The 21,783-nt window shown below is 34.8% G+C and overlaps 1 protein-coding gene across 8 annotated transcripts; it reads right to left on the minus strand.

Annotated features, from left to right (window-relative positions):
* Positions 1-7,747: 7,747 nt before the first annotated feature.
* LOC107850601 (inactive poly [ADP-ribose] polymerase RCD1) lies at positions 7,748-21,564 on the minus strand. 8 transcript variants are annotated; one of them, XM_016695243.2, is made up of 9 exons: positions 21,371-21,564; positions 16,525-16,622; positions 15,297-15,416; positions 12,927-14,168; positions 11,765-12,006; positions 10,753-10,850; positions 9,865-10,026; positions 9,634-9,729; positions 7,748-8,183 (listed from the first exon to the last, which is right to left on the minus strand). In XM_016695243.2, exons 4-9 carry the CDS (start codon positions 14,042-14,044, stop codon positions 8,118-8,120), a joined length of 1,782 nt encoding a protein of 593 aa, XP_016550729.1. In that variant the 5' UTR covers positions 14,045-14,168; positions 15,297-15,416; positions 16,525-16,622; positions 21,371-21,564; the 3' UTR covers positions 7,748-8,117. The 8 variants fall into 8 exon arrangements, with proteins under 8 accessions (XP_016550729.1, XP_016550762.1, XP_047257061.1 ...); XM_016695276.2 differs by having other exon boundaries at positions 10,783-10,850; positions 21,371-21,562; XM_047401105.1 differs by having other exon boundaries at positions 10,783-10,850; positions 21,385-21,561.
* Positions 21,565-21,783: the final 219 nt, after the last annotated feature.

Consider the following 21,783-nt stretch of genomic DNA (forward strand, 5'->3'; position numbering starts at 1 on the left):
TTAAGCTCCTACTGTGTGCACGGTTTGGGAAAGGCCATAATCACAAAAGTTTATTGATGTAATTTTATCTTACGTTTCTATAAGAGTTTCTTTTTACGACTTGAATATGTGACCTAGTCACATAGAAACAACTTTATCAGTTTCTTCGAGGCTTACCGACACAAAAACAAATGAAACTATCGCTAGAAGGGTAGCCTGATACACTAAGCTCCTACTACATGCAGGGTTCGAGAAAAGCCAAAATCACAAAAGTTTATTATATGCAGTCTTACCTTGCGTTTCTTTCAGAGTTTGATTTTACGACTTAAATCCGTGACCTAGTCGCACAGAAATAACTTTACCAGTTTTTCCGAGGCTCACCAACACAAAAATTAGATGTCACTATCCTTAGGTGACAAAGTTTGTCATCATTAATAAATGAACAAATGGGTCAACATGTTCATTCACCAACAACCTTTACCTTTGAGCCACAAAATGGCTGTGAATTTAAATATATGGACCCAATTTTCAAGAATTGATAATGTAGTATTTTGATTGAAGTCTTAATGAAATGTCACTATTTTTTGTTCTTTCATTTTCATTCATTATTTCAATCATATAATATATAATTAACTAGGAGTTGTCAAAGAATTTTGTGTGAATAAATAGACATGAAACTTTTTTTATATATAGATTCGTCTAGGTGTTTTCAATAAATTCCAATCGCGCTACAAAAATTAATGTGTGATATATACAAAGAGTATTCAACGAATGGGGTTTTCCGCTTATTTATAAAGTCAAATTCAACTTTGAATTTTCACCCAGAGTTGAAGTCGACTTAAAAAATGTGATCGTATGTGTATATTACTACATATCACACACATATTTGGATGTATATCCTCCTCGATTGCACAAAAATACTACTAATCGTCAATCAGTTTATGTTTCACCTAGTGTAAAAAAGAAAATTCAAAATTTATAAAGTTATAGTTTCGTCTTTTTTGAAAGATTAAAAAGGTTTTTTCCATGGCGATGATGCCAAAATATCAAGTTGATAAAGTCGTCTTTATCTTTATTTCGATACTTATAGACCTCTTGAAATTCTTTTTTTTTTTTCTATTTCTTTCTAGAATTTGTTGTATAGTTGAAGGTTATGTTTCAAATTTTGGACCACTTGGACAAATAATATTAAATTTGGATTGAAAATTTGGAGCTAATAACTTTGATTTAGAATTTTAAGTACTCACACTATATGGATCATGCAATTATGTGTTCATATTGTTGTCAATTTTACTTCATAATTTATGTTTTACATGTTTTATAATGCCAATTAACTTTAATTTATGTGATGTTCCAAAGTCATGAAAGATTATTTTATGTCATGTGCAATATATTTTGATATTAAAGCGATATCTCAAGTCTTCGTTAATGTGGGAACGTAGATAATTCATTGTAACTTGATGATCGGGTAGATTTAGCGCTATTTCCCATTCATCAGGCTTGTGATCATGAGTTTAAAGATTAATAATTCGCTCGATGAAAGTTTAATGCATCGGATATTAATGACGCGCTGATCCAAAAAATTATTTTTATATCATTTTGTGAAACGTTTTCTATTTTTTTAGGGTAAACAACATAAATTCCGACAGTTTGGAGTTTAATTACAGAAAATCCCAACATTTTGTATAATTACTAAAAATCTCAATTTTGTATAATACACTCACCAAAAAAAAAAGAGAGAGAGACAGAGAGAGAGAGAGAGAGAGAAATTCAATTTTCACCTTAGACTTGTTGGCTTTGCAACACATTTTCAAAAGGACTTAATATAATTACCTCACAAAGTGGATATCTTTATTATGATATCAAATCTTTTTTCAGAAAATGTTCTGATATTTATTCCTTCTGTTTCACATTTAAAGGGTGTGTTCGGTACGAAGGAAAATATTTTTATATGAAAAAATATTTTGTAAAAAAATTAGTGGCCATGCTTTTTCTTTTTTTGTGTGTGTTCGATAAACAAAAAATAATATCCTAATTAACATATTGTATATAATCTAGACTAATATTGTAGAAAGTGAGGTGTGGGGCCCCATGGGCGCAGTGCCGACTCTACCCTTTTTTTAAAAAAAGCAACCGCCTAAAACCCCCAAACTTGAGAGCCTTATTTTTTTTTTGGCAATAATAGATTATAGGCTTTTATTAAAAAATTATTAAATATTATTTAAAAAAAATAAACTTCTTATATAAAAGTAAAGAATTATAGAAGAATTTTGATGCATTTAAATCAAAATTATTAGAGGAAATTGACTATAATATATACAACTTTGCGTCTCATGATTTAAAATACTATAGACTTTAGAAAAAAAAAATCTTGAAAATTTAAAGTCTCTATTTGATTTTCATGGCTACCGATTTGCTTGAACCGGCCCTAAGTGGGTGTAGGGATGAGGGGTGGTGGAAATAAGGGCGAAGATGAAGTGTGTCGAAGGATCAGGAAAACACAATTTATGTAAAATTCAACTTCAAATTGTTACAATTTTCTTAAACTCGAAAAAAGAACTCCAAATATCAGTTTTCGCATTTTTTGCTCCAAATTACTTAAGAAAAAAGGACAGCCCGGTGCACTAAAGTTATCGCTATGCGTGGTGTCCGGGAAAGAGCCCCACCACAAGAGTGTATCGTACGCAACCTTGCCTTGTATTTCTACTAGAAGCTGTTTCCAATGCTTGAACCAATGACCTCCTGATCACATGACAACAACTTTACCAATTACTCCAAGGCTCCCCTTCTCCAAATCACTTGTAAAGTTCAATATTTTTTCAAATTTATATTAATGTCCAAATACAACTTCAATTTTCAAAAAAAATTCGTAAATACTACTTTTGAAAAAAAAGAATCACATTTTTTTTTATGTCCAAACACCCACTTAATTAGCACTTGTGGATTCCAAAAAGGTGAAAAGGAAAATGGGGGTATCAAGAATTGACATCTTGAAAAGATGTTGTTAATATAGTGATAAGGTTTAACAAAAATCATTGCAAAAATAATCATAGATTATAAAAGAATATAGAGAGAGGAGAATTTTTTTTTTCTCATAAACATACTCTTTGACTTTATCATGATGTGTTTCATAATCTTTCTTTTATAATGCACTACTTATATTGAATTGTTCTTCATTACTAGTTAATACTAATAAACACCATAAGTTATGTAAGTATTTCTTCATTTTTAATCAGAAATTAGATTGAATCAGCTTTGCTACACACTGATATATCCTTTTTAACAGATGAAATTTTTACGAATTTAGATTAATCGAGACTCAAAATGAATATCGAATATCAAATAAAAAAAGGTTAATTATGTCCCCTAACATATAATATATGGAAAAGAGAAACAATTGGATGACATATAAAAGTCCATTTCTTTTCATTATATTCTATGATTCCAATGCCTTATGACTAGGAAAAATTCTTATCAAAATAGTCAAAAATAAACTCCCATGAAGAATAAGTAACATAAATCCTTCTCAAAATATTATCTAATCTATACAAGAATGAATGATGCAAAGTGATCCTTTTTTTAACAAGCAAAAATGAAATATTCTCAAAAAAGACTTAATCATATATGAAGAGTCCTGAAGCAAAATGCTTATATTTAAAGGTCATAGCGGTATGGATTACGTACATCTTACCCTCCCCATACCTCACTTTGTGGGAATACACTGAGTTTTTTGTTGTTGTCTACACTAGTGCAATCTTCCCAAAATCCTGTATGAATGCAAGATGCTTCGTGCACCAGACTGTCGTTTTAAAACTAAATAGAGGAAGAACAAAAGTAAGAGTCTTGGAGCAACGCTAAAATTATTTGTGTGTGATTTAAAGGTCATGAAAGTTTGAGTTGTGAAAGCAGTCACTAACACTTATATTAGGGTCGATTGTCTACAGTGGTGCAGCCTTCCCGAAATTCTGTATGAACGCGAGATGTTTCGTGCACCAGACTGTCGTTTTAAAATCAAATAGAGGAAGAACAAAAGTGTCTTGGAACAACAGTGAAATTATTTTTCGTATGATTTAAAGGTCATAAGTTTGAGTTGTAAGAGCAGTCACTAATGCTTATATTTAAAGGTCGACTGTCTACATCAATGCAGCCTTCCCGAAACCCTGTATGAACGGGAGATGCTTTGTGCATCAAACTATCGTTTTAAAATTAAATAAAGGAAGAACAAAAGTAAAAATCTTGAAGCAACAGTAAAATTATTTTCATGTGATTCAAAGATCATAAAAGTTTTGAGTTGTGGAAGCAAGATTAATACTTATATTAGAGTCGATTGTCTACAGTGGTGCAGCCTTCCCGAAACTCTGTATGAACGCGAGATATTTCGTGCACCAAACTGTCGTTTTAAAACTAAATAGAGGAAGAACAAAAGTAAGAGTCTTGGTGCAACACTAAAATTATTTGCGTATGATTTAAACGTCATAAGTTTGAGTTGTGGAAGTAGCCATTAATACTTATGATTGTCTACATCGGTGCGGCCTTACCAAAACTCTGTATGAACGCGAGATGTTTCGTGCGCCAAACTATCGTTTTAAAATTAAATAGAGGAAGAACAAAAGTAAGAGTCTTGGAGCAACAGTAAAATTATTTTTGTGTGATTTAAAGGTCATGAAAGTTTGAGTTGTGAAAGCAGTCACTAACACATATTAGGGTCGATTGTCTACACTGATGCAGCCTTCCCGAAACCCTGTATGAATGCGAGATTCTTCGTGCACCCTGTGATTTAAAGGTCATAAAAGTTTGAGTTATGGGAGCAATCGCTTATACTTATATTAGGATTGATTGTCTACACCGGTGCAACCTTCCTGAAACCCTGTATGAGCGCGAGATGCTTAGTGCACCAGTCTGTCGTTTTAAAATAAGATACAGGAAGAAAAAGCAAGACCATTGAAGGATCGATTGTACACTAGAGCAGTCTTTCCAGAACCCTATATTAACGCGAGATGCTTCGTACACCAGATTGTCGTTTTAAAATTAAATAGAGGAAGAACAAAAGTAAGAACATTTTCCTCTATCATTCACACAAAGCATGACTTAAAAGTAGTAAGTTTCCATCCTTTCTTTATTAGATCCTTTTATTTGACTTTGGTTTAGGTATATGATCCTCTTATCTTATTATAAGAATAGCAAAAAGCCCCCAAGTAAGTTTAGAGACAAAATGAATCTTTTTAAAGACTTTAAGAACTGACCTCATAGAAAATGCACTACATCAATACTATTTCTTTCCGTTTCGTTTTAATTGATCCTCTTGCTAAAAATATTTTTTTCGATTTACTTGTCTCATTTGTGAAATCAAGAAAATTTTATTATGTTCTTACAATACTACCTCTTATCATTAAATGAAACAAGAATAACAACAGATATTAATGCACTTCTACCCTAGTCTTCGAACTCCATATCTTCCCATCTAGGGTCACGTCCTCAACAAGCTAAAGTAGTGTCACTCCAGTCTAATCGCCTCCTTCAGCTCTTCTTCGGGCTACAGCCAAGGGCCAACATCTAATACCTCTTCACTGCTGGTGCATCCTCGCACCTCCTCTTCACATGTCCAAATCATCTCAACCTTGCTTCCTTCATATTGTCCGCCACGGACGCGGCTACCATCTCATTCCATATAATCTCGTTCTCAATCATATCTTTCCTAATATCTAACCTGGTTTTCGAACTCCATGACTTCCCATCTAGGGCCACAACTAACTGAAGTTGTGTTACATCCTGTCTAATCACCTTGCTACAGCCAACATCTCACACCTCCTCATAGCTGGTGCATCCTCGCACCTCTTCTTCACATGTCCAAATCATCTCAACCTTACTCCCTCCATCTTGTCCGCCACGGACGCGGCTCCCACCTCATTCCAGATAATCTCGTTCTTAATCATATTTTTCCTAAATATCCACTAGTCAACGAACACTATGCCTTCCCCTTTAGGATCACGTCGTGTTACATCCTGTCTAATCACCTCGCTACAACCAACATCTCACACCTCCTCACATCTGGTGCATCCTTCGCACCTCCTCTTCACATGTACAAATCATCTCAACCTTGCTTCCTTCATCTCATCCGCCACGAACACAACTCCCATCTCATTCCATATTGTCTATTACTTAATCATATCTTTCCTATATATCTACACCTGACAAGAAAAAAGAACCCTGCACATATCCTTCAAGAATCTTTCCTTGACATGGTTGAAACCATAGATGTAGCAAGCAAAAGTGGTAGGTGGTAACAATGATGTTAATGGCAGCACATAGTAACAAAGCAGCACAATTTCATACAGTCAATCCAACTGATGCTAAGACTCTTTCTTGACATAACATGTTTATGTGCCAAAATGATATCTACACTATATTAGAATTATACTACTTCAGCTCTTGCGATTTCACGTGTCTAAATACCGGATACAGGACTGGCTAGGTTATGACCTTCTGAAAGACCAGTTCGCGGAAAGACTATATACTATTGCTTCAGTATACAACAATACAGGATCCATAAGTTGGAAAAGTGATTACCAGGGACTCTTTTTTCATTCAGAATTGTAACCACCACGCGAGATTCTAGCATCGATAAGGTCTTATGGCCTTGCATTGTTGCTATGGAAGCTTGTTCTCACACAATCGAACCTGCAAAAGAGGAAGATTCAACTCTGTAACCTGCAAAAGAGGAAGATTCAACTCTGTAACATAATGAAGAGCATTCGGATGAAGTTGAACACCTCTTCCTACATTGTAGAATCACGGGCACTAACTTGGACCATGCTTCATTCCATGATTCGAGTTGTTGCAATGCTGGAAAGAAATCTCTGAAAACTGGGAACACCGTAACTCAAGGTCATTTGGCAAACCATCACTGTCGAAAGAAACAATATAATCTTGATGGACACTTGTAGTGTTTGAAGAAAACTTGAAATCAAGGATGATGGAGAATGCATAATGTTAAAAGTGTAAAATAACTCATTTTTAGTTCACTAGTAAAACCATTATATGACAATTATTCAATAACTAATTGAGAGCAACATATCAACTGGATGATTTACTCAAACTGTGTATTGTGGTATCTGGATAGAGAGGAAACCTCCACGTCTTCGAGAAAGTAACTACTAATAACTTATTTCTCAACCCAACGAGCCAGAGTTCTATTTATCTCTACAACTAAACAAATTATATGATGACAAACTCATAAAATGCCAAAATATCATCAAGTTTTTTTTTTTTTTTCCAAAATCATAGTCAGTTTATAAATTATCAGATCACTTGTGACCTTCGATATTTGTTAATTTTATTCCGAACTGGCTTCCTCGTAAAAACAAAGTTACTTTAAAAAAAAAAACATTTTTAATTCCTCATTCAATCTTTAGTACTCATTCTGGGGCCCGACATACTCGTTTTGAAGCCCCGACTTAATCAAATTCACTGCAGAAAGGTATCCTTGGAATAAAGCACTCGCTACCAAAGACAACTGATTGCATAAATTTTTCCAACGACTCCATATCTGTAACAAAGGATGATGGATACTAATCACTCGACCACAACCTTTAATTATAAAAAAACTATGGGACATTCAATAACTACAGAGATAAAAGACATTATTCCCACAACATTAACGGACTATGTTCACCCACAGAACAAAGCACAACAATGAAACTAGGCATAAAAGAAGGCTCCAAAAAGGTACATCCACAGCCGCGTACAAAACATAAGGCAACCACCAAGAAGCACGAGCATTAACTCAAGATTGCACATACCCAAAATTCTTAATACATTGTCATAACTGTGTTAAGAGTACTAGTAAAGCATATTCAGAATGAACTCTCTATACCAAACTTTAAAGCATAACAGCTAGCAGGTACTAGATATAGAAGACATAGTAATCCGGAAGGCGCAACTCTGTAAGCACTCACTTGAGCAACCAAATCGGTCAAGTTATGGACCGGCGAAACTTAAACCCTTCTCACGTTTCCACGCATAGTACCAAACTACCTTGTATCACACAATCTACGAAAAAGCAATAGATATGTCCGCTATTCACTTCCTAAAGCAAGCAAAAACAGGTCGTTCATGGAAGCAAGAAATAGAACCAGCAGTCACTCCAGGCAGATACTCTCGCGTTCTTGCTTTATGGTGACCAATTCCATTGGTTTAGGTGGTACCTGCCAAAGAGAGCACCAAAAGAAAAATCTTACAACATACCCAGTGTAGTCCCACAAGTAGGGATCCTCCAAAAAAATATTACAAAGAAAAAACGGCGAAACAGGAAACTCCCACTCAGCCCAGCCCAGCACCTCAAATGAGACAAATATGCGTAATTGCATAAACATGAAACATATATTTCCACATGTTAACTGAGCCCCAATCCACTAATATTACGGGTAAGTACTCCTCATCTAAGGGCATGGAGTACCAGGAACATATAGTGTTTCTTATTGATAGACTAGTACTGTGTACGTGCGCTGCACGTGTACATCATGCCAAGTTGTCAATAATTATAAAATATATAAAGAAAATAACTTGTAAAAAAATAGCAATTAACTTCAAACACCATAGAATGTTTAAAAACCAACTTGAAAGAGATTTCAAGCCAATAAAAATAACATCTAAGTTACTATCAGAAAAATAAAATCTAATACTAATATCACACTTGATTCATACTATTATGAATCATCGTGATAATTAACATGATGACCTTCATTAATTACTATCTAAACCCTGTCCACTGAACTCCATGAATTAATTGACGTCAAAAAAGAATCTATTTAACCAAATGTATTTTTAATTCTAATATTTTATAAATAAATAACGACTTAATAGCTATAACTTCCCCATTATATTATTCACTTTTAGTTAATTTTCTTCTGTAACTAAATGAATAAAATTATAAAAGATAAAATGGTTACAATAATTAATATAAACGATAAGAAACCTCTTATCTTCACGAGTTCTTTCTCCACGTAAAATTCCTAAAATAATAGGAGGATCATAACAAATAAGAAAAGATTTTCAAATTAAACATAAGTTCTGCACGAAACTATTTTATTTTTTCTCATATTATTTTCATTTATAAATTTATTATGTAACATGATTTAAATAAGGATGAATTTACGTAACAAATATCACAACTATATTTATAAAGACAAAATCAAAACAATGAGTTTAAGCCAAGGGTAAAGGATCGGATCAAAAACAATTGCGTTCGTATCATAAGCAATAAGAGCATTAATACAAATCGACATTTTGAAGAAATACATATGTTTGACAAATATATCAACATTCACCAACATGCATATAATTACAAAAAGAATATATGCCTACGAAAAGAGATTCTCACCTATAAAAAGATTGAGAACTGGATGTTTAATATTGCTTCGGCATGACAGCATGAGTACAATGGAACTTTTTATAATAGGCCTTGATTGTTCCGTGTAGTTTAGGATTTTTAATTTCTTCCCATATATTTTAGGACGCATATATTTTATGTATTTTAGTATTCTTTTCATATATTTTAGGACTCAAATATTTTATGTATTTTAGGATTCTTTCCATATATTTAAGGAGTCCTTCATAAAATACCACCTGTTTCTGAGATACAGGCGAAGAACATACCCTGCACTGAAGACTAGTTATAGTGGACCTTAACAAAGCATCCCCTACAATCAACCTCAACTTTCTGACAAACTCATCCCTGTTTATCTTCTTGCCCTGCCAATGCCAGAATACACGAAGTCATGAACCAAATAGAGGAAAAATATCAAGCTTAAGTAACAATTCAGGCTTTCAGCAACAATTACTTTTTTCTAAAATAACATGGCCTTCAATAGACGCAATTATATATACCTTGAATAACTCATAATTGCTACAAACAAGGTTCATATCCTCTTGACGCACTTTCTTCGAAATTGCTGCAAACAACATGGGGAATGGCATCCAGGGGGACTTCGGAGTCCTTGCAGACTGTTTTGAGGCCAACCCTAGTGAATTCTGGTGGCAATCACTTCCCTATAGAGGAACATAGGGTATTTGTTAGCTGAAAGGAACTCCACCAAATAAATGGAAAGAAGACATTGTTGCAGAAGCGGAATCGTCATACTAGCACGACATCCACTCCCTCCCTGCCTTGGTTCAAAAGTGGGGCTTGCTGGATGAGACTTTAGTAGTATTTGAAGAAAAAACACACAGACGGGGGATATGCCCCAAAACCTCTCACACTACAATATACCTATTCCTAACTACAAACTGTCGAGAGTATCGGGAAGAAGGTTTAAAAACCTTCGATTTCAGTATCAGCTATGAACCGATTTAAAGATCTAAAGAAATATACAACACCCTGCAGAAGGCGAGTTCGAATAAATTGTCAGCATAAAATACTAGTTCTTCATGCATGTAACATCGTTTCCCGCAGCTAATGCAGATGCTAGGTTGCAGCATTTATTCTGTAGTTGCATGCGCAAAACACATTCTTAAAGTACCAATTAAGCACTACGGCAACGCCCACAGCATCAACTGTGTCCCTCAAAGGGATCTTAAGAGCTCGAAGAACCCCCTCTCTGTAGCTCGTCGTCTCAGAGTTCATAAAAATCCTAGTTCTACTGCCTCAGCTGCCAAACAATTCACACACTAGTTTCATATGCAAAAAAAATCCTCCAATTTCCCATCTTTTGTTCAGTGAACACCAAAAAATAAATCTGCCAAGGACCAAAACATAATAGATGTAGATACACTTACCATGTCAGTAGGAAGTGTATCTGCCCATACCTGATCCACAGGGCCCTGACAACTACTGATAGCAGAAACATTTGGGCTCTTGTTTCCAACGAGATATCCTGTAAAGACGAACATGGTTAAGACAATTCAACTGCTGCCTTATTTTGCAAGACGTTCCTCAAATTTAAAATGCAAAGGTGAAAGACCGGTGATTTATGTGTACAACGCTATGCAGAAGATGATGAAAACACAGTCAAGGATAGTAGGACCGGAAAAGGAAAAAGAAACTGGATATGCATCCCAACATGTAGGCAGGACTTCAAACTCCTAAAATCAGATTCTCCTCCAACATTGATCAAATTGAGAGGCAATAAGACATCTTTAGGAAAACTTCTCCAATTTGATTGATTGTTGTGCGAGTTGTTCAAACCCAGTGTTCTGAACTTGTATTCCACTCTTTTCTGCATATATAGTGAGCCCCCACACCCCACCCCCCACAAAATTCTAAAAATATTTGGAGGGGTCGCATCTTTTCTCAGTTCCCAATTACATCCATTACCCAACATATAGAGATTTAACACATTAAGAATCAATCTTGACATAAATTTCAGTACAGCATGAAAAGTAGTACATGAAAGAACAAATATCATGTCGTTGGAACAAATATCATGTCGTTGGTAATGTTAATCACAGCCAGTGTCAAAACGGGATTAACATGACATAAAATAAAAAATGCAAATCTTATAACCCCGATAAACAACAAATAAATGATTAGCATAATTATATTTATTGTTTATGCCGCAGCTCCACTAATTTTATCAAATGAGGATGGACTTGACGATTTAAAAATTGGAAAGAGGTTTGAATATTTAGAAAAAGTTGGGATTATCTTTTGCTTCCTTTTCTGCAAAAAATGAGAAATATGGGTAGGGCTATTTAAAAGACGGATTCATGAACATCTAACTCAACTTATGATCAACTTCCTGCAGACTCCTGCAAACAATGATTATAAAGGAAGGACTTAAATAGTCACCTTCAGCATCAGGAGAGAGCTTGAAACTGACGACGTATTCTGGAAATATGTGCGTACTCATATTCATAGTCCAGACTACATAACACTTCGGATTTTCAAGGCTATCAACGCCATTATCAAAATCCTCACAGCTGGGATGGAACTGCTTTGATTCAGGACAAACCAGTTCCATGTTTCCCATTATTACACGGCACAATATCATATATTGTACACCATTTTCGTCAACATCAGAATACTTTGCACTGTAAAGAAAATGAAAGCAGCAACAATAATAAACTTCAGAATGAAAACAAACAAATCGACGAATGAGAAAATGCGACAATAGCACAGACGCCACAAAAGGCCTAAACTTCAAAGCATCACGGAGAAGCAGCCAAAATATAACAAACTTCCTCAAGGATCAAAGGACACCTTATCAAAACAATCACAAAAAAGAGTAGCATGGATATCTCGTTTACACATAAAATTCATCTACAACCCTATGAAACTATTTAAACACAGTTGTACGAGCACGTAAGAGAGGTCATCATTTGCATCTTTTACAGGCCAGATATGTACATTTGACAAGCACTAAGGAATCAATTAAATGGACAGGCTTTGTTGGGGAATAATGTGGAAGATTGTTGATGCTATGACTGGGCCAAAACCAATCTAGTCTAGTTTTAAACCGGAATACCAACAACAAGGGTCCATCTTGACAATTCAAACAAATAATCCTTCAGGAATATGGCCACGTACCATACAAAAAAAAAAAAAAAAAACAGAAAGCAGTAATTTCCAAACTAGATTGATACTCTTCTATTACTGATGATAAACACTGGGGGAAATTATAAATTGAGTAGACAAAAAATGAAGTCAATAAGCTTCAGACTGGTCCTACTTTTCCTGATCTGTATCAGAGACATACATCATGTAGGCAGAGACATACAACACAACAAGCATTCAGTCCATTATACCAACAAAACCATAGGGAAGTTTCAGACTCCCCCATTGCAGTTCCAACTGTTGTCACTACCTCATTTTTTTAAGACAAACATAGCTATGTTCTGCCAATCGAAAATCATTTTTTTCTTAAAAAGCACCTGTGATGTCCTATTGCAATTTTGGCCTTATTGCACAAAAATTCAGTCAACTGAAAATCAAAAGGTCGAAACTACAGTACCTGATATCAGTACAGTTCGCAGGGAAAAGATGAACTCCAACGCCGTAACTGGAATTGGTCTTGGATGAACCATAATTAGCAAGCCCGTACTTCATAATACTCGTAATCATTCCTTTAGAAGAAGGAAGCCAAGCATAACGAAGAACGGCATCCCCACGATGCTTTCTCGTAATTTCCATCTGCTTTTGAAAGAGTTCCTTCCGAATTTCAATGAAAGAACTTGAAATATGCTGCAGTTCAATTATATTTGCACTTGCAGGTGAACTGATACCCTTCAGAAACATCTCCCTCACAGCATCAGAGTTCGTATACTCGCACCCAGCATTTTCAACCTTTTGATAATATTTGGCAGTGTCTTCCTTGGCTTTCGTATATGACATTCTGACACAATTATCATCAACTTTTGCAACGTGATTTTTTGCTGCAAGTTCGTTACAAAAGTTCACCTGCTCAACATTAGCATTGGACTCTCCACTGGATTCCTTCAAACTTGATATATCTGCCCCATTAACTTCAATCTCCAGCCTCATCTCCAAATCATTGGATCCCTCCGTCTCAGAATATTCGTCTATGCAGTCATTGTCTTCACAGTGACAACACTCGTGCAGTTCATCACACCTACCAAAGACTTCTGGGAAAAAGCACTTGCCTGCTTCATCAATCCATGCAATAGGTTGCTGCACACCAGACTTCAGGTCCAACAGCATCATATGGAAGAAATCGAGCACATAGTTTTTACCATTGAACACCACCTCCGTCGCGGATTTCTTTACCTGAAGATCTTGCTTAGCCATTGACACAATGTTCTCAGGGAAATCAGTCCATTGACCCTTTTGATAGTACATCAAACGCTGCGGAAGCCCACTTTTCCTGAAATTAAGATAATATCTAAGCAGAGATTCTTTTTGGTGAAACTCATAGCCACCACACCTGCTTCCTGATCCATTTAGCTTCGCCCGCTTTCCAAGCGGAACGGTCGAATTCAGCAAAGCTCGAACCGGTAATATCATGTGGGTAGCCTCAGAGAGATGCGTCTCGAATTGAGCTTCCCGCTTTCTCTTCAGGTCAACAACAATGTTTCGGCTTCTATCCAATACCTTTACGATTTTTGTTTCCATTTCTACCTACAGGATCAATCCCTATGCACTTGTTCAAAGGTTCTAAGATAACAGTTATATACAACTCGGCCTTGGTTTCGCCTCAGAGAGAAAACGCCCGTGCCATTAATAAAAGTTGATGAACCTGACAAAATCGAAAACAGAAAAAGAGTTTAACCAATAGGCTGCTCACATCGTTCCAGAATACCACAAGCTCAATCATCAAATACAATCCACTAGGACACGCACATATCAAGCTGCCAGTCAACCATAAAAAAACTGATAAGCTGATGATAGATGAGTACATGTATGAGATGAAACTACTCTGCAATATTGCTTCTTGGACATTTGACTAGCATACGGAGCTTATCTTTACCCATGATCAGATAGGGTTGCAAGTTGTTGTCCTCCAATGAAAAGTTTCTAACATCAGTCTAACTGGATAAAAACTCCAGCACTTTAAACAGACAGAAGCACAGAGAAAAAAAACAAAAATTTATCCACATGAAAAATTTGTGAAGAACCACCGGTAAGCATAGAGACTAAAAACTACAGCGAGGAACAAGAGAAACTAATATCCATAGCACTGAGACATTCAGGGTTGTCAGAATTAAGATGAAAATGCATAATGCTTTATCAACAAGACAGGCAAGCTTAGGATAGAGATTGAGAATGTCAACTCGGATTCAGTAGGACTTGATTCATCTTGTTTTCTTAACATAAAAGTCAAGATCCAGTGTTCTGATATCAGGCTTGGTCTAATTATCGGTCAGTCCCCCCCAAAGGGAAAATGTCCTAGGCAAGTCTATCCTAAGGCCTTAAGCATACAAGATATGTTTGCTTCCTCGGACAACAATCAGACAGGATGCTCCTTAAGATACCACGTACAAAAACACGATAGCTTCACAAACACAAGAAAAATGCTAGCAGTTCTTTCTCTGAGAAGAACTTGCACATTACACGAAACTGCAAAAAAATTATAAGCACCCATGAGAAAATAATAGCCATTAGATAGTACATAAGATTGCATCCTTGATAACCCATAACAAAATGAAACATAGTCCCACCATCTGAATATGCCTTGCTATTCAAAGGTTAACATGACGATTTTTCAACTGATATTGATTAGCCTTCTGAAAATGACATAAGCAGAACTGGAAACTACATATGACATATTACGAATCAAAAAAACCAGCATATGAAATATTACAAGCTATAAAGTTGCATAACAAGTAAAACACGAAACACATAAAAAAAAGTTAGGTAACATTACCAGCGATGAACTTGTTATAACATTGCACGCCCACAGATGCATCCAAGAGCAGATCTCAATTGATCTCTTAATCAAGAACAAAATCTAATGGAACGAACGCCCTTAACAATATGAACTCCACTGCACGATAAGTAAAACAGATTATAATATACATGAAGTTTACACAGAACACCTACAGAATCAGCAATTTAGAAATACCCCGTTTGGAAAGAACATACCAACTTTGAGAACACTAATCAGCCTTAGCTAGTTTGTTACAAATTCCATGTGTAAATAACACAACTCCAACTTCATGAATTAAACAACAAATCTCCCAACCTTACCACTTAATCAGATGGTAAACCATGATACATTTACCAACACAATAAGACAGATGATATAACCTGACAGACATACACACATATATACATATAACATTTGCAACAAAGGACATACAAGTATTGTATGTGTAATACTTGAATTGCTACATTTCTTCACTCAAGGGAGGGCGTTGGTCAGTTCTGTTTGGCTTTGTAAAAGTACGGTTCGATTTTTTGATTCATCATGAGGAGTCGGTCAGTTCGGTTTGGTGTTGTAAAAGTATGGTTTGGTTTTCCGATTCATCAACTGTGGTAAACGAACCAAACCGAAGGGTTTGGCTTTCCATATCATGGTTCGGTTTTAATCGGTTCAGTTTTTCCGTTTTGGGCCTATCAAATTGGACTTTTTCACATGGAGACAAAAACAGGTCCAAAAGATATCTTTTTGCGAAAATGACACACTCCAAGTCATACAGAAAGTTGCTTACAGTGGTACGTACAGTAACTTATTTGTTCTCTTGCTTTTCATAGAAATTGCATAGCAATGGCACATAACTTCCAAGGCAAACACAAAAATTATTCACTCCAGTTTCTAGGAATTCTTGATAAAGAAAACTACGAATTTTTACGCAATAAAAACACAGAGAAATTGTAATGTGAAAAATTAGAGGTTGGTTAATATATTATTTCCTATAAATTCATGACCAGATAGCTGTTTGAAGTTAGAAAATACAGAAACTGAAATGAAAAACAAGTACCTGGCAGAATGCCAACTAATAAGAAATCAAATCAGCTTATGGGTGGTTTAAACTATCTACAGATAATCTTAGACCCCATTGGTGGGAAGTGTTTAGAGACATAACAACCATAATTTGATGTTGCATGTGTATGAATAAGAAAGACATTAAGAGGAAATGAGATAAGATTACCAGTGCAGAACTGGTCACAACCGCTTAAAAGCATCCAAGATCTCCTAAACAACAATCAAACCTAAAGGTACTTACGCCACCAATGACATGAAACTCCACTGCACGAATAAGTAACACAGAGACAGATTTTAATTCAAAATATAACATAAAAAAAAACAAAGTTACAAAACATCTAAAAAGATACAGCAATTTACAAGTAAACTGAAAAAATTTTCAATGCCAGTTGGGAGAGAATATAACCAATTTGGTAATGTGAATCATCATTCACTAGTTTTTTCGACCATCAACAAAATAAGATAGCTTAAAAAAAATAAGATATTCCAATTTCAGAAAGTGGGTCATCAAAACATGGTATATTAACTCAAAAAAAAAAAATCAACATCATATATATTCATTTTCTTATTTCCAAAGCCAGTTATACATTACAATTTCGGGAACATGGATCATCAAGACATGATACATTCCCTCCGTTGATTTTAACTCATCACTTATTTCTAAATGGATTTCCATTAATACTTGGCACTTTTGACATATCAAGAAAAGACACACAAATATTCTCAAATTACCCTTAGCATTAATTACTTACTCCTCAAATGATTTTTCAAGGCCTAATACTATATATCAATTAATAGGGGCAGTGAGGTAAAATAGTCATGTCAATTGTTATTTCCTTAATAGGCGTGCCAAGTCAAAACGTGACAAGTAAAAATACACGGTGGGGTATGTACTTAAAAAATCAACATCATATATAGTAAATTGTTCTTATTTCCAGGTCTTCCAATTTCGGGAACGTCAATCATCAAAACATGATATATTAACTTAAAAAATCAACATCATATATGTTAAATTTTCCACAAATTTCAAGTGTTCAACACCACAATTACAGCTACATACATGACGAATGTAAGAGAGCCTTCACCTTTACCACGATAAAACATGATACATTTACCAAGAAAAACACCATATATATACTAATTCTTCTTATATCCAACGTTAGTTAGATATTACAATTTCAATTTCAGGGACGTGAATCATCATTCACCAGTTTTTCCGACAAATACCAAGTGTTCAATATCACAACATGATACATTTACCAACAAAAATGTCATATACATCAAATTTTTCTTATTTTCAATACCCGACAGATATTCCAATTTCGCAAACGTCAATAATTATTTACCAACTTTTCAATAAACAATGAACATGATAATTTCTATACATAATGTATTGTATAGCTAGATAGGGTTTAGGTTGAGCAGGACTAAGACTGAGTACTTGGATTATAAGTTCAGTAATTCGACACATGAGGATAACGTAGCAGTAAAGCTGGATTCTCAAGTCATTCGAAAGAGGGACAGTTCTTCCAGATAGTTTCAAGTATATGGGATCTCTGATTCAAGGAAATGGAGAGATAGACGAGAACGCCCCACACCATATTGGCGCAAGGTGGTTGAAGTGGAGGCTCGCTTCGGGAGTCTTATGTGATAAGAAGGTGCCTCCTAACCTTATCCTTAAGTTTTATATAGTAGCAGGCCGACCGGCTACGTTGTATGGAGCCGAGTGTTAGCCAGTGAAGAACTCCTACATCCAAAAGTTAAAGGTGAGAGAGATGAGAATGTTGAGATGGATGTGTGGACTTAACAGAAGAGATAGGGCTAGAAAAGAGGTTATTTGTAAGGTGGAAGTGGCTTTGATGGTAGACAAAATATGGGAAGTGAGGTTGCGATGGTTTCGACGTGTGATGATGAGGAGCATGGATACTGCAATACGGAAATGCGAGGGGCTGGCTATGCGGTTTTAGGCGGGGTAAAGGTAGGCCGCAGAAATATTGGAGGGAGGTGATTAGGCATGACATGGAGCGGTTATGGCTTACGAAGGACATGACCTTTGATAGGAAGGTATGGAGGATGCAAATAAGGATAGAGGGTTAGTGGATAGAAGTGTGTCTGTAGTAATAGGGAGGAGTGCAGTGGATAGAAGTGTGTGTGTAGTAATAGGGAGGAGTGCTTAGTTTGTATTTGTGACTGTATTCTCGTGTAGTTTCATGAGCATAGTGTTCTAAGGATGTTTGTGATTTCGAATATATAGTTTATAGTATTACTCCATCAATGTCCCATTTTGTGGTTTATTTTATGTTTTTCTATGGTTATATTGTTATCTGTCCTGTGTCCTGAGTCGGGAGTCTATCGAAAACAGTCTCTCCACTTCTCCACTTCATCTGAGGTAGTGGTATGGACTGCGTACACTTAACCCTCCCCAGACCCCACTTTGTGGAAATGCACGGGACATGTTGTTGTATGTTTTGTATAGCTAGATATTCCAATTATAGCAACCAGAATCATCCATCAACGATTTTTTCGATCCAAAGAGAAGTGTTAAAGCAACACAATTACAGCTACACAAAAAAAGGGTAAGAAAAAGGAGCTTCCACCTTAACCACATTAAAACATGGTATATTTACTGACAAAAACAACACCATATATACTAAAAATAACCACGCAACACATAATACACATACACATAAACAAACAATATACATCATGATTTTTATATATGCATCTTATAGTTAGATATCCAATTTCGAGAACGTGAATCATAATTCACCGATTTTTTCGACAAACTCAAGTGTCAAAAGTGTTAAATAACAGAATTACAGCTACAGCTACATAAACAAAAATAAGAGAGCTTTCATGATTTTTATATATGCATCTTATAGTTAGATATCCAATTTCGAGAACGTGAATCATAATTCACCGATTTTTTCGACAAACTCAAGTGTCAAAAGTGTTAAATAACAGAATTACAGCTACAGCTACATAAACAAAAATAAGAGAGCTTTCATCTTTAAAATGACATATTACAAACACAATCAACATCATATATACTACAGTCCACACACAAACACACGCTTTCACCTTAAACACGATAAAACATGCAATATTTTACAAAAAAATCAACATCATATATACAATAATCCACGCACACACACACACGCACCTTCATCTTAATACACGATAAGGCATGATATATTTAACAACACAATCAAAATCACATATGCTAAAATCCACAAAATCACACATAAATAAGATAGATTTCAACTTCAACATGATATACTCACTAACAAAACATCACATATATAAAAATCCACAAAACACAAATACACACATAAATAAACAATAACCATGCTAATTTCTACACATGTATCATATAGTTAGATATCCAATTTAGGGAAACGTGAATCATCATTCACTGGTTTTTGACACAAATTTCAAGTGATAAAGGTAATTATAGCTACATGAACAACATAAGAGAGCTTTCACCATAAACACCATAAAACCTGATATATTTACTACTAACAAAAATAACATCATATATATTAAGATCCACATGCACACCTATAAATAAACAACAACAACAACATCATACCCAGTATCACCTATAAATAAACAAGATACACAATAATTTTTATGCTCCAATTCCGGGATCGTGAATCATCAATTGCCAGTTTTATCAGAAAATTCAACATGTCCAATGACAACTACAGCTACATGAACAAAAATAAGATAGCTTTCATCTTAAACACGATATATTTACTATTGACAAAAACATCACATATACAAGTAAAACATGATATATCCACACACACAAATTAAAACATGATATATCCACACACACAAAAAAAAAAATTAAAACATGATATATCAACACACACATGCACACATGATATACATGATAATTTCTATAATAAATTCCACACACAAATACATATAAATAAGATAGGTTTATACCTATTGCAAGTGGGAGGCGCAAGCTGACCTGGACACCGCAGTCATCAAGACAAATATATATAGGTAATTCTGAATTATCATGAGTTATCATTCACCAATTTTTTTCCACAAATTCCAAGTGTTAACACACACAATTAAAGCTACGTGAACAAAATCAGATAGATTTGACTAACAAAAACATCACTCTTACACTCTCCCTCCCTCCCCCCTCTCTCACACATATATCAAAATCAAAACACACACACACAATTAAACAACATACATGATTAATTTCTATACATGTATCATATAAATCAAATAGATTTCACTAACAAAAACATCTCTCTCTCACACACAAAAAAAAAATCAACACACACACATAATTAAACAATATATATGATTAATTTCTATACATGTATCACATAAATCAAATAGATTTCACTAACAAAAACATCTCTCTCTCCACATGAACCAAAATCAAATAGATTTCACTAACCAAAACATCAAACACAAACACAATATATATATATATATATATATATATATCAAAATCTACACACACACACATAATTAAACAATATACATGATTAATTTCTATACATATATCATATATACAATAATCCACACGCACACACAAATTCCAAGTGTTAACCAACACAATTAAATCTACATGAACAACATCACATAGATTTCACTAGCAAAAACATCTCTCTCACACACACACACATATATATATCAAAATCTACACAGATACACACATAATTAAACATACATGATTAATTACTATACATATATCATATATACAATATCAAATAGATTTCACTAACAAAAACACCACACACACATAATTAAACAACAACATACCCAGTATATTCCCATTACAAATAATTAAACAACATACATGATTAATTTCTATACATATATCATATATACAATAATCCACAAGTGTTTACCAACACAATTAAAAGCTACATGAACAAAATCAAATAGAATTCACTAACAAAAAGCATAACACACACATAAATAAACAAGATCAGAAATACTGCATTGAATACAAAAATCGCCATTAAAATACTTACAAAAAAAATAATACCAGAATCGTAACAACGATCGATCGGTAAAAGAGAAGTCGACGGATTGATTTTTAAGCTGCTTCTTGTGATGGAGCTTAATGTCAAAACCCTAAGTCGGCCCTAAACTTTTTTACCAAGTCTTCTCTTTTTATCTTATGCGACGAAGAGATGAAGATATTTATTTGATTGGACTAATATGCCCTTCAACGGGTACCATCGACCGACTTTATTTATTTCCGTTAAAGAAGGGTAATTTCGGTATTTGGAATAGTGCAATGAATCGGGTCAACCCGAGCCAGATTTTTGGCGGTTACTTCACCGACTCAACGACGTAGGGCCCACTCTTGGGTGTTAATTGAGAGGATAAGACCGATGATTAATTTTAAGAACTTTTAAAAATATTTTAATCAATTACGTGC

This window comes from Capsicum annuum, chromosome 1 (genome assembly GCF_002878395.1).
Source record: "Capsicum annuum cultivar UCD-10X-F1 chromosome 1, UCD10Xv1.1, whole genome shotgun sequence".
In the NCBI taxonomy this organism is placed as follows: domain Eukaryota; kingdom Viridiplantae; phylum Streptophyta; class Magnoliopsida; order Solanales; family Solanaceae; genus Capsicum; species Capsicum annuum.

Coding starts and splice junctions, on each gene's coding strand:
- LOC107850601 (XM_016695243.2), bottom strand. CDS start 14,044: ATGGAAACAAAAATCGTAAAGGTATTGGATAGAAGCCGAAACATTGTT. Junction 12,007..12,926: donor GCGAACTGTACTGATATCAG/GTACTGTAGTTT, acceptor TTTTCTTTACAG/TGCAAAGTATTCTGATGTTG. Junction 8,184..9,633: donor TAACTAGTCTTCAGTGCAGG/GTATGTTCTTCG, acceptor TCTCTTTGGCAG/GTACCACCTAAACCAATGGA.